Here is a 16083-nt window from a genome sequence, read left to right as displayed (position 1 = left end):
ACAAGGTAAGACGAGGGTCCCAGTCGGATGAGAAACAGGGGGAATGGCAAGAAGGCCAGGGGCTTTCTCTCTTAAGAGCAACAAAGACCCAGGTATCCCAACAATTACCTGTGACACTGGTGCAGGCCATGAAATTAAAAGACGCTTACTGCTTGGAAGGAAAGTTATGACCAACCTAGACAGCATATTAATAAGCAGAGACATTACTTGTCAACAAAGGTTCATCTAGTCAAGGCTATGGTTTTTCCAGTAGTCATGTATGGATGTGAAAGTTGGACTATAAAGAAAGTTGAGCGCTGAAGAACTGATGTTTTTGAACTGTGGTGTTGGAGAAGACTCTTGAGAGTCCCTTGAACTCCAAGGAGATTAAACCAGTCCATCCTAAAGGAGATCAGTCCTGGGTGTTCATTGGAAGGACTGATGTTGAAGCTGAAACTCCAATACTTTGGCCACCTGATGCGAAGAGCTGACTCATTTGAAAAGACCCTGATGCTGGGAAAGATTGAGGGCAGGAGGAGAAGGGGACAACAGAGGATGGATGAGATGGTTGGATGGCATCACCGACTCAGTGGACATGGGTTTGGGTAGACTTCGGCAGTTGGTGATGGACAGGGAGGCCTGGCGTGCTGCGGTTCACGGGGTCACAAAGAGTCGGACACGACTGAGCGACTGAACTGAACTGAACTGGGGCAGGTACTTAAAACTGCTCCTTCATCTGCAAAACGGAGGCAGATAATGTGCATTCTGCTCAGTTGCTGTGGTTTTTGGAGTCAATACACATAAAAAGCCCCTCAGGAGGTGCCCAGAATTGGAAGACATTATTATAATTTTCTATGTAGAGAACTAGCCAGGCTCCCTGGAGAACTGAAAAGCTTTTTCAGTGTCTTCACAGAAGATCTTTCAGGACACTGTCCTAATTAACACCTCTAACCACATAAAGGACACAGAAAGATGATTTAGGGGGGAAAAAACCACACCAAAGCAGAAGCTCAGGCTCAGGAGGCTGAATCTGGGTCTTGGCTTTTCCATTCCGGCTACAAGACCACAGCCCAGCACTTTGCCTCCCAAAGTGTCACTTTCTCATCTGTAAACTAACATCCCTGGGTCTTCACGTGTCACAGAAGATCACTCACTCAATTACCTTAACACTCGCTTAATAATAACCTGTCTCTGGGCTTATGCCAGTGAATGTAATAAGGAGTGTACTCTGTTTTCATATTTATGCAACAAATGTTTAGTGAGTGATGACGTTATCCCAGGCACCGCCCTGAGGAGTCAACACAGACCACGTCTGCCCTCAGTGACTTACAAAAGCTTTTCAGCTCTTTCAAGCAATATACCAGACTGCCCTGGTGGTCCAGTGGTTAAGAATGCACCTGCCAATGCAGGGGGCAAGGGTTTGATCCCTGGTCTGGGGAGATTCCACACGCAGCAGGGCAACTAACCCCATGTGCCACAAACACTGAGTCACGCTCTAGAGCCTGTGCTCTGCAACGAGAGAAGCCACTGCAAAGAAGCCTGTGCATCCCAACTAGAGAGTAGCACCCACTCACCTCAACTAGAGAAAGCCCACACCCAGCAACAAGAGCTAGGGCAGCCAAAAGATTTTTTTAATTAAATATATATACATTTGTATATATACAGCTAAAATTTTAGGATTGAAAGTAAAAGTCGTCAATCAACCAAATGTTCTTTCAAGCTAAAATTTTAGGATTGAAAGTAAAAGTCGTCAATCAACCAAATGTTCTTTCAAGCCAATAAGTGATATGAGAGAGAAGAGAGACACCCAAGGTCACACAATCAAGGAGAGGCAGAGCAGATGCTGCACACTCGTTTTTCAAACTGCAGCTGAGTGTTCTTTGCACAGAAAAATTTCTGCCTGAATAAAAATAGGCATGAAGACACCTGACCCTTCCACTTTTCCACTCACTCACTCGCAGGTTTTTGACAGCGACTAGAAGACTTCTTCCATCTTTTGTCTATAATACTATTTTAAAGTTCCTATCAAAAAAAAAAAAACCACTAAAGCATTCAAATATCCAGCATCTATGCCTCTCCGTCCCAAGGACATCACTGCAGCACTGGGAAGAAGCTTCAAGATCTTCCAGTCAGGCAGGTCCCCGGTGTGATCCGTGCCAACAGCAGGTGTCGGGGGCGGGGGGCCACATACCCTACCCTCCCTTAAGAGACCCCTCCCCTGCACACTGACCTTTTACAGGCTCTGTTGTGACCTGTGAGGAAGGTCACACTTGTCTGAGCCGAAGTCAGCAACGGCCGAACAAGTTTGGCAACAGGCCCCATTCTTCCCTTCAGTGCTTATTAATGTTTGGAGGCAATCATGCTCTGAGGAGCAGACTGTGAGAGATGCTGACAGAAAGTCCAAGACACCTTGGAGACGTGAAGTGCCTTGCTCAAGGTTACAGGGCTGCTGAGGTTGAGACTGAAGGCTAGTGTCTCTGGTCAGGAGGGGTTACTCTCCCTTTTGCTGGGTCTCCAGCTTCTCAGGCGCTTCCCAGGTGGCGCAAGGGGTAAAAATCCATCAGCCAATACAGGAGATGCAAGAGGCACAGGTTTGATTCCTGGGTCGGGACCTACATCCCCTGGAGGAGGAAACGGCGACCCACTCCAGTATCCTTGCCTGGAGAAGACCATGGACAGAGGAGCCTGGCGGGCTTCAGTCCACAGGGTCTCAGAGTCAGACATGACTTAGCAACTGAGCATGCACACACGCACAGTGCAGACGCCAGCAGCTCAAGCTCTGCAGCTGAACTTCTGGAGGTGGAGGAAGCTGAGCAGGCCCCCACAGCCTTGGGCGGTGAACAAAGAGCTCATAAAAATCAGTGACCAAAACAGCTCCTGCCTAAAGGACAAGATGCAAGCTGATAAGCAGATCAAGAAGACAGCAACTAACAACAGACTAACCAGTCTAAGGTGAGGGCTCTCGAGGCAGCCTACCCTTAGATCGTGGAAACAGAACATAGCACACAGCAAACCTCAATTCTGGATACAGCTCTTCATGCTGTGATTCATCCACTAATCACCCTAGGGGTTTCCCTGGCACTTTCACTTCCACTAGCGGTTAAGAACCACATGCTTCCCCTGTAGGAGGTGCAGGTTCAATCCCTGGTCGGGGAACAAAGATCCCACCGCAAGTTGCAGCCAACAACAACAACAAAAAAAACATTCTGTTTTCTAGCCAGTTCAGCCCACTAAAGCCACTCACGGGTTGAGAACTTATTGTGCACAGAGCCCTGGACTAGATGTGGAGTGTCGCTGCACCAGACAAGTCAGTAAAGTAGCCAAGCCAGCACAAAGGAGGTGCTCAAAACACCCTGGAATAAATGAGGGAGCCAGAGAAGATCTTTATTTTCATAAAAGAGATATGTATTTGTACAACCTGAGAGTGACAGGCCCTGCAAGCAAAGAGTAACCCCTTATTTGAACATTTTCCGAAAGTGCTTAGGGCTGCTAACCAAGGATGTGAGGTTCACTGACTGACTGACACATGAATGAATGAATGAATGAATGAATGAATGAAAACCTTCCACTTCTCCAGCATGGGCTAAGTCCTAACTTTCTATCCATTTCAGGGAGCTATCAGAAGTTGATATATCTGAAGGACTTATTTGAAGGGCAAGGGATTCTCCCCTCAAAATCCTCTTGAACATCAGAAATTCTGATTGCCTAACTCCGCTACTGCACAGCTGAGGAAACAGAGGCACAAAGGCGCTATCCCCCTAGCATCACCGATGGCAGCAGCAAACTGCATTCCCAGGGCTTCCTCTTCTAGAAAGCTTGTGTTCTTGTGAGTTGGCACCCAGAAGTACAAGTGACAAGTAATGGATGCTCAGTTAATAAAAGCTATGGGACTAGGTCTCCCCATAATAAAGTCACTTGCTTAAAAGACAAAATATCCATAAAGCTCAGGAGCAAAACGACATCCCCTCAGAAAGGAGTGCAGTCTGTGGGCAGGGCCTCCAGGGAGCCCCGCTCCCTGGGGACCTGGGATTGGCTCAGGTGAGCTCAGGTCCTTCTCAGTGGCAGGCTCTGTCACAGCACCTCACCTCAAGGATCCGGGGTCCACCCCTCATCACTACCTGACCCCTACACTCGTCAGTCCAGAAATATCAGTGAGCACCCACCGCCTGCCAAGCACTGGGGAAACAATTGTGAACAAAACAGCCAAGACTTGGCCCCATGGAGTTCACAGTCCATTAAGTAAGGTAGACACTAAAAAGATGATAACATATAGGATGAGAAATCATGCCAATGGATTGTCATTTCTAAACCACAAGTCTGGCTCTATCAATCTTTTGACGGAAAAATCTTCCTAGGCTCCTCATGATATGTGGGATTAAACATAAACAAACAAAAATGAAAACAGATGCCTTAACTGGGTGCTTACTCCAGGCCAGGTGCCTGACTAAGACTAACTCAGGACATGCCATTGCAGGAGGTACTATTATTATCCCCATTGACCAATGATGAATTAAAATTTTCTACTTAACCACTGCTCATTGTGTATGCAAAAGCCCACTCCCTCCAACCCTGAATTCCCTGAGAATGCAACTTACTTAAGTCGCTGTCTCTGGTGCACACATTTATATTTCATAAATTCCCACTGAATGAATAATTAACTAATCAATGGTTGGTTTCCTTCAAGGCATTATCAGTTAATAAAATCAATTTGGGGAACAAGTGCTCCTAATAATCACATGAGAAGTAGCTGCGATGTTGTGTAAAGAGCCAGCGCCCCAGTCCCTGCAGGCCTGAGACCAGGCTTGTCTGTGTGAACTCAGACAGTCATTTCCCCCTCAGGCCTGACTGCTCCACACTGTCCTGATGAAGAAGAAACCAGACAGTGAGCCTAGGACCTCTGTCGGCTCTGCATGTTTATGTGTCTGAAACATTATGGTGAGTTGGGGTCAGGGGCTGTGGCTCAGGAAGACCTCTGAAACTGCACTCTGCCTGCTTTAATAAAGTCTAAAGTTAAACATTTTAGGGAGGATAACTAATCAGGTCTATGGGGGCAAGAGAAGAACCTCCTCTCTGGCCACAGCTCCGTGGGCTTATTTATCCTAACCAAGTAGATTCACTCCCGTGACAAACAGGCTCAACCTGAAAAACCCTTACCAGGGAGGTATTTTGGATGAACATGGGTGGGACCATCACCCCCAACTGTACACCAGAGCAGAGGGGCTGGTGAAATGCAAGAGCCCATGTTCATACGCTGGAGGGAGACAAAACCCCAAACACACTCTCCACTTCTACACTCTCCTCTGGGAAGGCCCCTGAGTGTGGTCAAGGCCACCATGAACATGGGCCTGATGGCTCCATGTGGTCCATAAGCTCTGACCACAGAAGAACTCGCCACTGAGCAAGCGTGCGTGCGTCTGTCACTCAAAGTGAGAGCAATGGGGAGGAACTGGGGCTCCACGGCAAGACAGGGTATTTGTTAACTTTTCCCTTGTTGTTTGGGTTGTTTTTGAATCAATTTCTGTCCTTATGTCACCTGGTTGACATAATGGGGGTAACAACACAACTCCCTACCTCGCAGGGCTGCGGTGAGAATTAAATGAGTGACCCACGTGGTCCACCCAGAGCCTGACACAGACTAAACACTCAGATTGTTGTCAAGGGTGATGACGGTGGTAGTGGATGAATCCATTTGAGTAGGGAAAGCCAAAGCAAGGCTTTTCTAACAACCCCTGCCAGGATCTGGAGAGAAGCAGGTGATCCTGGGATGTCCAATCCCGGAAGAGCAAACTTAGGAGCTTTTCAGAAGAGAAACAGAGAGGTGTCCACGCTTGGGCAAGACCCGAGTTGCCCAGGGACCCTGGGCCTCGGGATAGTCACTGAGTCCTGTAAGGACTGACGCTTGCCAGGGCCACTGGGAAATGCAGAGACCTGAGAAGATGAACCTCCCAGAGTAAAGAGAAGGGGGACGAAAGTACAACCATGGAGAGATACCATTGTTCACCCATCAGGGTGGCAAAAATCAAGAAGCATGAAGAACGGAGGTGTGGCAAGAGGTGGGCAAAGAGGAAATCTGGTATCTGCTGGTAAGTGGTGCTTTTTTGAGAATGAACTGGCAATATTTATGAAAATCTTAAACTTATTCACGGGGTAGCCCAACAACTTCACTCATCAGTAACCACCTAAGACAACTGTCTGCCCATGTGCTTGGAGGCATAAACCAGAAAGTGCATCAAAGCACCGCTATTAATATTAAGGGAAAAAAAAAAAAAAAGAATCCACCCACCCACCACCAACAGGAAAACACTGAGATTCTTGTGCCATGGACCCAATACTCACTTTGCAGCAAAACAAGGTAGTTTCACATGTACTGTCGTGAAAACATTTAAAATCATATAATTGAATGTTTTACAAAGGGTACAGAATAGACCAGCAAGCATAGTATGACAGACTGTTTTTAAAGAACAGGAAGGAAGGAAAGAATGATTTTTTTTCCTATGCATATTGCCTGGAGAATTCCATGGACAGAGGAGCCTGGAGGGCTACAGTCCATGAGGTCGCAAAGAGTCAGACACGACCGAGCAACTAACACACACAGACACCTCATAAAAGTTCTGGAAGGAAGTCCATAAAGTAGGTCACAGTGGTTACTTCTGGGAAAGACAGGAGTAGGGTATGCGCGAGGAATGAAATGGCGAGGGGGAGGCTCAAAGGAGACTTCACTTTTATTAACTAGGAAAACTTATCCATGCATTTCTTGAGTATTTAAACTAATGCATTTAGTTACAAGGAACAAAAAAAGAGGAGGTGGAAGGAAGAGGAAGAGATGATGACTTCAAGAGAAGGGTCTGCACTAAGGGTCTGCCTTCACCTCCTCTGCATTCACCACCAGCAAATATAGAAACAACACATCTAAGCATAAGCCCATTATTTCTTGGAATGAGCGTCCTTGGTTTTTAGAATCAGGTATTTAATTCTGGACCATATCAGTTCTATATACCAACTCTTCCTTCTAAATTTTGGAAAAAATTCCCTCATACTTGACAAACGTATCCTTCCTCTGGTGTCAGGAATTCAAGAAAAGAAAAGGGGACACATGGAAGCTTTGCAATCTCCAAATTCTTGATGGCCTCCACTGACTTATAAAAAGTCCTGAACTGCACTTACTGCTGCATGTAAGAATTTTTTTTAAATTTTAATTTTTAAAGAAATCTTTACCTTTCTTTGTTTTCTTCCATTCCTCTAAAGGCACACTGATTCATTACTTTGGAGTTGTCCATAGATGCTGCGTCACAGATCCAGGTCTTCTTTCTGAAAAAGCAAAATAACCAACATTTATATCCTGGGTGCATTTATGTTAACACAAAGAGATGCATTAAATACATACAAAAGGAATATGTCAAAGGCTGCCCAGTGTCCATCAAAATCCACTCTCCCTTTCGCCCACAGGTTATATGAGTTGTACTAGGGACTACATTTCCCAGGCATCCTTGCAGCTACATGCAGCCAGGCATGGGTTCCAACGGAATATAAGCAGATGTGATATGTTTCACTTCTCCATCTAGGTCTTAAACATGGGCAAGCCTTGTTCATCCTTTCCACTGGCTGGAACTCAGTTCTGACCACGCAGATGATGAAAATGCACTTGGAAATAACAGAACAACAACATAAATGGCACTTGGGCCTGTGACTCTGCATGGAGCACAGGTGCCCTCTGAACTTGGAACTACTATCTTCGAGAGAAATGTCTTTGTTCTTTAAGTCACTTTAAGTTTAATAAAACTTTAAGTTCTATTGGGTCTTGTTCCTATGGCTGATAAACCCTCATCAAGTTGACATTATGGTTAAATATTTTCACTGGGGCCCTTCGGAGGGTGGGTTTGGTTATTTGGAGCTTGGGACAGTCTGTGACTACAGACACAGTTGAGACCAAATTACTTTGGGCCACGATTTTAGTAAAACCACACATTATCTCAAATAGGTATTCCATCCGTGTTTGATGGATGAAGAAGTGTTAATGAGCAGGTAATCTCTTCCCGTGTGAAATGTCTTGAAGGCAGAGCACGTGTTATGGAGTCAGGAAGGTGGGGACCCACAAGTATGAGTTACGAGCTACACTTCACAAAACAACTACCTGGGATGGTAAAACGCCATTTGAATGTGCACCATACCCACATTTAAGGATTTTAGTCTGGGCTGAGGAGGAATAGACAGGGATAGAGTGACAGACCTGGGGAGAACAATCCGATGGTGGAGGTTTCCACCCACTATTCCACTTCCTGAGCACCTGCCCCAGGGGGACTCTGAGATACAACTCCAAGGTTCCCTCTCTAGTCTCAGGAGTTGCACTCCTCACCACTCCAAGTGTGGCTCTAGCGTTAAAAGACACGTTCTCTTTCTACAACACGGCCAGACACTGAGCAGCTACTTCCTTTATAACCAAAGAAACAGCTGTCAGTTTCAACACAAGAAGAGTTGGCCGTGTAAACCATGTTGAGGGATGGTGTGCTGGTCCCTAGCCTGGAGCCTCCTAGACAAAAGGGGGTCCAGGAGAGTTTTGACACCCATGACCTTCATGCTGTGCTGTCACAGCCCAGCTCCACTGCATCAGCTGTGATGACTGCTGAGCATCACAGGCCGCTTGGCCAAATCCTCCCCACCCCCTGCACCACGCTCCTCCACATGTTCTACTGTGAGTCTGGCCTTCTCCCAGATCAAAGTGCTGTGTGGATAAACTTTCAGATCCAGGTGAGTGGGACCAGATACCTGGGACCTCGGCACTATGAGGCATTGAACAGAATCAGTTTGGGGGAGAAACCCCAGTCACAGCCTTCAACCCTGCTCTTTAACTTGCAAAGAGCACACCATGAGATATTTTTAGTCTCTGGATCCCTGTCTGAGGCCAATGCTCTGGCTGGCTTCCCTCAGAGTGTAACTCCTTCAGCTGAGGCCTGTGCATCATGGAGGGACCCGGAAAAAGGCAAGCGGGAAGATAATGGCTCCTGGAAGGAGGAGAGATGGAAGGTAGTGGGACTTGAACTCGGAGTCCCAGAGGTGCCACTACATCCCTGCAATGAAGGGACAGAGCAGAAAGCAGTGGCCACTTCTGCAGCTGTCACTTCTGCGGGGTCACCTCTGCGGCTGTCAACACTTCAGTCCCCCTCACCTCGGCCTGGAAGCCATATCTGCTCAGCGTAGCGAGCTCTTCTGCAGCATAGTAACTGCTGCAAGAGGATTTGACACCTACATCCCAAATGATGCCAGCAGAAGACTCTCCTCCAAGTCACATTTCCTCAGCAGCTACGAAGTCAGAGCCTGCCCTCCACTGGCCCACTGGCTAGTTCTGGGTCAGGTTTTACTCTTTATCTCCTGGTGTTAGAGAAGGTTTTCTGTACAGAGCCATCAAGAAACCACTGCTCTTCAGCCTGCAGGTAGGGACGGAGATTGGGACACCCATTTCTGTACCCCAGCCCTGAGGGATTCCCAAGGCTCAGACACTGACATGGATTATCTCAGTAAATTCTCACATCAGCCCTAGGAGGCAGGTGCTGCCCCCCTCTGTGAATTAGAAAACTGGGTTAAGATTTGTCAAAGGCTGTATAGACAGCAAATGGCAAAGCCAGACTTTAACCAAGCATTTGTTCTGGGGGGACTGTGTTCCTAACCACAGTATTATAATGTGCAAGAGAAAGCTCAGTGCTGGCTGAATGTATGAATGAATGAACAATACTTTCAAAAGCAGTCTCAGGGCTGTGGGGAGACAGTGTCTCTAGAGGGACTGCCCTTACCCACCCTGGATGCCCTGGTGATATTCTCAGACCTCTCCCAAGGCACCTACTCGGCCCCTGAACACTCACTCTGAACCCAGAATTGCCAACTTCTGCAGGAGTGTAAGTGCTCAGACCTGCTGCTGGTAATGGCCAGAGCAACCACTGACTCAGCACCTCCTACCTGCAGGCGGGAAGCTCAGGGCTTTCATGCAGAGGCTCCTCTCACCCACCCATGGCCACACAGGGAAGGCAGGATCACACCCCTTTGAGGGACAGCGCGACGGGAGCTCACAGAGGTTGTGATGACCTTGTGATTAACGTCTGGGCACTTAAGTGAGGGCAGTGTTCAAACTCTGAGGGGCTGGCGGAATAGCGCAGACCTTTCCTCCACCTCACAAGACCCACCACTCACCCTGAGTAATCAGCAAGTCATGAAAATAAGTGCTGTTTCAACTCTTTAGCCGGAAAGCTCTGTATTAATCTAAAGCTACTGAGCATTTGCTACGCCAGTCCCTTCATGGACAAGGAGCCCTAATTCTCCCCAGCTAGAAACTGGCACCACTGCCTGCCCTCCTCCATGGGCTGCATCAGTGGTGACCAGCATCTCCTCAATCACCTTCCTACAAGGTTTCCACTGGACACCAAATCTGGCTAATTCTTCCCTGAGAAACCTCTCTTCTCAGGATGACCAAGTGTTGGTGAGGCTGAGAAGCAACCAGAACTCAGAGTCTGCTGCTGGTGGGAGCACAGACTGGTCCAATCACCCTGGAAGATGGCCGCAATATCTACTCAACCTGCCTTTGCTCCCTACATGGACCTACATTGACCTACATGGCCTACATGGACCATGAGACATTATCTAGAATGTTCTCAGCAGTACTATGCACAACAGTCCTGTATCAGTCCCTTCTGCTGCTGGAACAATCACCACCTTAGTGCTACTTGTCATCTTATGGGTCTGGAGGTCACAAATGGGTCAGCAGGGCCGCACTCCGTCTGGAGGTTCTAGAGCAGAATCCACTTCCTTGCTTCTCCAGCTTCTCCATGCATTCCTCGGCTCGTGGCCCCTTCCTCCTCTTCACAGGCAGCAGTGGAGCACCTTCTCTCACCTCTGCCTCCATCATCACAGCTCACCCTCTTACCAGACACTCCTGCCTCCCTCTTACCAGGATCTTTGTATCTACACTGGCCCACCCAGAGATTTTAAGATCATCTCCCATGTCAAGGCCCTTAACTTGGGACTTCCCTGGGGGATCAGTGGCTAAGAATCTACTCTCCCAGGGGGCTTGGGTTCGATCCCTGGTTGGGGAACTAGATTCCACATGCTACAACTAAACGATCTCACGTGGCACAACTAAAGGTCCCGCGCACTGCAATGAAGATCAAATATTCCACGTGCTGCAACTAGGACCCAGAGCAGCCAAATAAATAAACATATATTTTTAAAAAACCCTTAACTTAATCACACCTACAAAGTCCCTCCACCACATAACGTAACATAGTCACACGTATTACCAATGAATGGTACTTGTAACCAGGGGTGAGGTCATGGATAACTTCTGAGGGGCCATTATTCGCCTCACCTCCAGCCCCAAACCAGAAACAAATCCAAATGCTCAACAGTAGAATGAATGAAATAAAAGGTGGTAATTCACAGCGTATGAGAATGTACGGTCTACGGCTACCTGCAACAAGGATGACGCTCACGAGACAACACTGAGTCGATGCCACCAGACACAAGGGCACTTGGTGTATGAGTTTGTCTGCAGAAAAGGGCAGAACCAGGCAACGTTTGTCTACTCTCCCGTTTCCTTCAACTCAGGGTCTTCACAGTCCTCTCAAAAACGTCACTGCTTGTTGTCTATAAATCAATATAGATATAGACATGCTAAATTCCCCAACTTTGCATCCCACAATTGGAGGTCAACAGTTATGAAAATTCAGTGAATGCACTTATAACTAAAGAAGAAGGAGGAGGAGAAGGAGGAGGAGCAAATGCAGCAGCAACGGTGTCTCTGCCTCTCTCACACATTTCCACTCCACAGGCATGTGTCACTTCACCTCTGGATGAAGCAGATCCCAGTTGACTTCCTGACCATCCGCAATCCCACCAGTAGTCGTTCACCAGACAGACCTGGAACGCCCCCCTGACCCCTGCTGCACTGTCCTCCGTCTCCCCTTCATTCCTGTCACTCACCTGACACACCACTCCTGCCCCCCCAGGAACTCCCCCTAAACCTCTGTAGGACTTGCAATACCAACCATACCATCTGCTCTTAATTGCTGCTGTCACATATTAATTGCTAACAGTGACAAGCACCTTAATCTAGTCTCCCCCAGTCAGACTACAAACTCTCAAGAACAGAAATCAGGTCTTGCCTGTTCAGGAATTGCCTATCCAATTCTCCTCCTAGTTATGACTACATGTGAGCACCCAATGCTAATTCATAATAACTACTAATGATGCAACTGCCTTTCTGAGCACCTAACATGCATCAGGTTCAAACATGACCTCATTTCCTCTTCTCCCACCCAATGAAGTGGGTGCTACCATGATCCCTCTTTTGAGTAGGAGGCACAGAATGGCCAATTAACTTTCCCAAGGCCCCAGAAGTCATCACTAGAGGATGGGATTTGAGTCCATGTGATCTGACCCCAGGGCCCATGGTACCCTTGACCCAGACCCCACTCTGCTTCCTTAATGCCCCGTCCAAGTTGGGTTAGGCATATAGTTGGTGCTTAATAAATATGTGACACTCCCCCCCCCCCAAAAAAGAGAGATATACTCAGAAGGAGAAGAAAAAAATTTTTTCACAGCACACAAGTAACAAATCAAGACTGGTCACAAAATAATTTTTCAGTCTCAGACCTCAGAAGGGAACACACCCCCTGGAGAGATTTGAAGAAGCCCGCCTGCTCCTTCTTCTGCATCATGCTTGGCTTTCGGGAGCGTTATAAATTTTATCAGCAAACAGTCAGGGTCTGTCCTGCAGGCTTTTATCAAAACAGGGCGAGCTGGATACATTTTTTCTTCTTTTGTCTGCCAACCTCAGGACCAAAGCCAAAGTCGGGGTTGAAGACGGACTGGACGATGGGGTCTATGACCACAATGCCCTGAGCCACCTGCCCTCGATGACCTCACCTCTCACATGGCCAAAGAATGCGGCCCAGAGGCCTTGACTGCAAACAAGGCCGCCGCCCCCGAGGGCTGCTGTGGCCAGAGATAAACTGAAGCAGAGATAATGACACTGACATCATGCCATGACCCACAGTGCAGTCCATTTCTGAGAGGCTGGCCCCTCACTCAGATACCGAACGGCACTCCGTCCAGCGTTGCAGACGTGGCAGCACACCCTCGGCTTCCCATAGACTGGCTCGCAGCATCCGAGTGGATACGGATGGGAGTGCCTGTACCCGGGGTGTGCAGACTACTCAGGACGCCTGTACCCGGGGTGTGCAGACTACTCAGGACACGGTGTTTCTAAACCACTGCCTCTGAGCAGGGACGTGGGACTGACTGGAGGTTAGGGAGGGCTCCAGTTACATCTGTACCACTAGTAGTTTTATGAGAACAACAAAAAAAAAGGGTGGACATTTTGGGGGGTTATTAAAATTGTCTCAAAGTTTAAAAAAAACTATGATGGTTACAGAACAGCATGGTGGAGCAGTAACGGAGAGATGGACAGTTACAAGGGGAGCAGCACCCATGGCCACAGGAGGGAACCACGGATGGAATTTGGTCTCAGCGGGCTCTGCGCCTCTGGGCAAAATGAGACAACCTACACCAAGTGTTTAGCCAAGAGGATGCACGCAGTTAGAGATCAGTGTTACTGAATTTTATTTACTCCATCTTTCCTAGAAGCCAGACATTGTGAGGTCCTGGAGGGTAGGGAGTCGGAGGCCAAGAGTTTAGGAATGAGGTCTCCACTACCACCCTCAAAGGGACACTTTGTAAACAACCACTCTCATCCCCACATGCTTTCCCCGTCCTCCAGTGATTCCCCAGTGCTCCTGCCAGGCTCCCCCCTCACCCAAGTCCTGATATGTGCTCATGTCTTCTTGACTGCACCGGGTACAGAGGCAGCCCAACTGTGAGCATGCTGACAAATATGAGTTCCCTGGGTGAAAGGACAAACTCAACCAACTGCATTTGTCCACTCATGACAGACAACACAAACGCTGCAGGACCAGGGCACCTCGGAGGCCATCACCACGCGCCTGAAGAAATAAAGCGGCCCTTGTGGGAGTTGGCCGCCCCCAGCATCACAGCAAAGTGAGGCTTCAAGAGGCAAGCTCCCTCAGTACCCACCTGAGCCCTCAAGTCACTCTCTCAAAGGAAGATATCGGCTGGGGACCCAAGGACTCGGGGTTACATTTCTAGACACAAGGTCAAGATGCCCCAGTGATGGAAAGGGTACAACAGACTAACAGCATCATCACACGTGTTCCAACAAGCATCCTGGACTCGCCCCTGGCCAGGCAGCCTCCAGCTTCGGTGGTTGGCTCCCCACATGGCTTAACTGCACAGAGAGGCTGAGCTGAGCGAGCCCATTGGCAGCCACAGTTCCAGTTCTCACTGAATTGCCTCCATCACGTGCTCCTTTGGGGAGATGGGGACAGGAGACTGGGTCAGTTTTCAGGTCCTCATCCCAAGCCTCAGTCTTCCCAGAGGAAGGTCGGATCCCAGATCCCAGGAGGAGGGTTTGATGGGGATAGCACCAGTGCTCAAGTACTCTCCAGCTCCTAGCTGCCTGTCCTTAGGCCTGAGGGTGTTGCAATTCCAACCAGGGCATCTCCTGTCCTATAGGATCCATATGCCAGGGTTCCTGGGTAAGTCCTCATACTATAAAATAGTTCCAATGCAACAACAAAATAAAAGTTTGAAAAACCTGGTTCTCACAAAACCTCTAAGTCTCTCCAACAACGCCTTTGATGGACGCTCAGTTTGTTTTTGCTGATAGAGAGCATGCTCATGTGTTCACAGAAGACACGAAGGGAGGAGGGAGTGAGACACAGGTCAGAGCAGTGTGCCCACTGTCAGATGGACCCTGCCCGGGGATGGCTCATCCAAGGGAGGGCACGCGGGCGCCCCAAGGATCTGGGCACCCTGGCAGCACTGCCCCCGCTGTCATCACCGCCCTCCTCCTCACCACAGGCAATGGTGACGGCAGCTTTACTATATGCCAGGCACCCTGTGGAGGGCTTCAAATGCTTGATCCCATTCAGCCTTCCCAGCAATGCTGTAAGATAAAGACTCTTACCTCCTCTTTACAGAGAGGCTTAAGTGCCTTTCCCACATCCACGGAGCTAGTGAGTGGAAGAATCAGGGCAAAGCATAAAAATAAGTGTACTCATCTCCACCACACCCTATGTAACAGGAATACAAAAGGGAGATGATTCTCGTAAAATGACCCTAGAATAGACCTTGTGCTTATGTTGCTATCTGGGAACAAAACTGGATCCTTTGGTCAGGGCAACATTTTCCTGACCTGATCCTTCACCAAACAGGGCATTTATTAAAGTGAGCTTCGTAGAACTGACACATGTCACACTCACTAACTCAGCTCGAGGAAAGTAGCCTGGTTTGCCTCACCATCATTCGTTTCCTGCAGAGACAAATGCTTACATATAGCATACTTCATGCCCAAAGAGTACTTCAAAACACCTGCAAAAAAGGGGGTGATTTCTCGGAGAAGCTCAACTATAAATAACGTTTCATGACATCTAGGCACTTGAAGACAATATAAAATTCCCTGGAATTAAATATATCAAGGACCCACCCTATACCTGCCTTTAGTCACATGACATCCCCAGGAGATGCACACTGTTGGCCACGCGTTACAGAGAAGGACACGGGCTTCAGCAGCTTGGCCAAGCTCCAGCAGCTGGAAGTGGACAGCGGGGACTGAACACCTGAACCTGACTCCTGGACCGAGGCCTCCAAACTTCCCAAACCCGCAACTGGCACCTGAGTAAATACAAAGCTTGACTCCCCCAAGAAAACTCTCTGGCTAAATCTTCGCTCCATCTCTGTGCTCTTACTCCAAAGTATCAGCTGAGAAAGGTCCTACAGAGGAAAGGACCAATCACGGCCTCTGACACTGGAAGACAATGTCTAAAGTTAGTGGGGAAGTCCTGCAGAACCCAGAATTCCCCTGGAAGGCCCCTGGAGAAGGTGGGTTCTGGAGAGGGGCGCCCCCTCCCTCGAAGAGCCCAGTGCTGAGTAGGTGACTGTGTGTTCAGTCGCACTCCAGGTAAAGTCAGTGGTTGGGACAGAGGGAACACACAGACGTGTAACCCTTGGATGCCCACGCAGGGCAGCCCTACGGGAACTGGG

The 16083-nt window shown here is 48.4% G+C and overlaps 1 protein-coding gene across 3 annotated transcripts in view; it reads right to left on the bottom strand.

Annotated features, from left to right (window-relative positions):
* The window catches only part of ARHGEF3 (Rho guanine nucleotide exchange factor 3), a 308227-nt gene that overhangs the window by 260556 nt on the left and 31588 nt on the right, over positions 1-16083 (bottom strand). For all 3 annotated transcript variants that reach the window (XM_065933449.1, XM_065933447.1, XM_065933448.1), the window contains exon 2: positions 7195-7287. In XM_065933449.1, the coding sequence (XP_065789521.1) occupies positions 7195-7256 (62 nt within the window). In that variant the 5' untranslated portion in view covers positions 7257-7287. The remainder of the gene's footprint in view (positions 1-7194; positions 7288-16083) is intronic.

The sequence above is a fragment of the Muntiacus reevesi genome, chromosome 4 (assembly GCF_963930625.1).
Source record: "Muntiacus reevesi chromosome 4, mMunRee1.1, whole genome shotgun sequence".
In the NCBI taxonomy this organism is placed as follows: domain Eukaryota; kingdom Metazoa; phylum Chordata; class Mammalia; order Artiodactyla; family Cervidae; genus Muntiacus; species Muntiacus reevesi.
The sequence above is the reverse complement of the archived record's forward strand: the minus strand, read 5'-3'. Positions and strand labels throughout refer to the sequence as shown.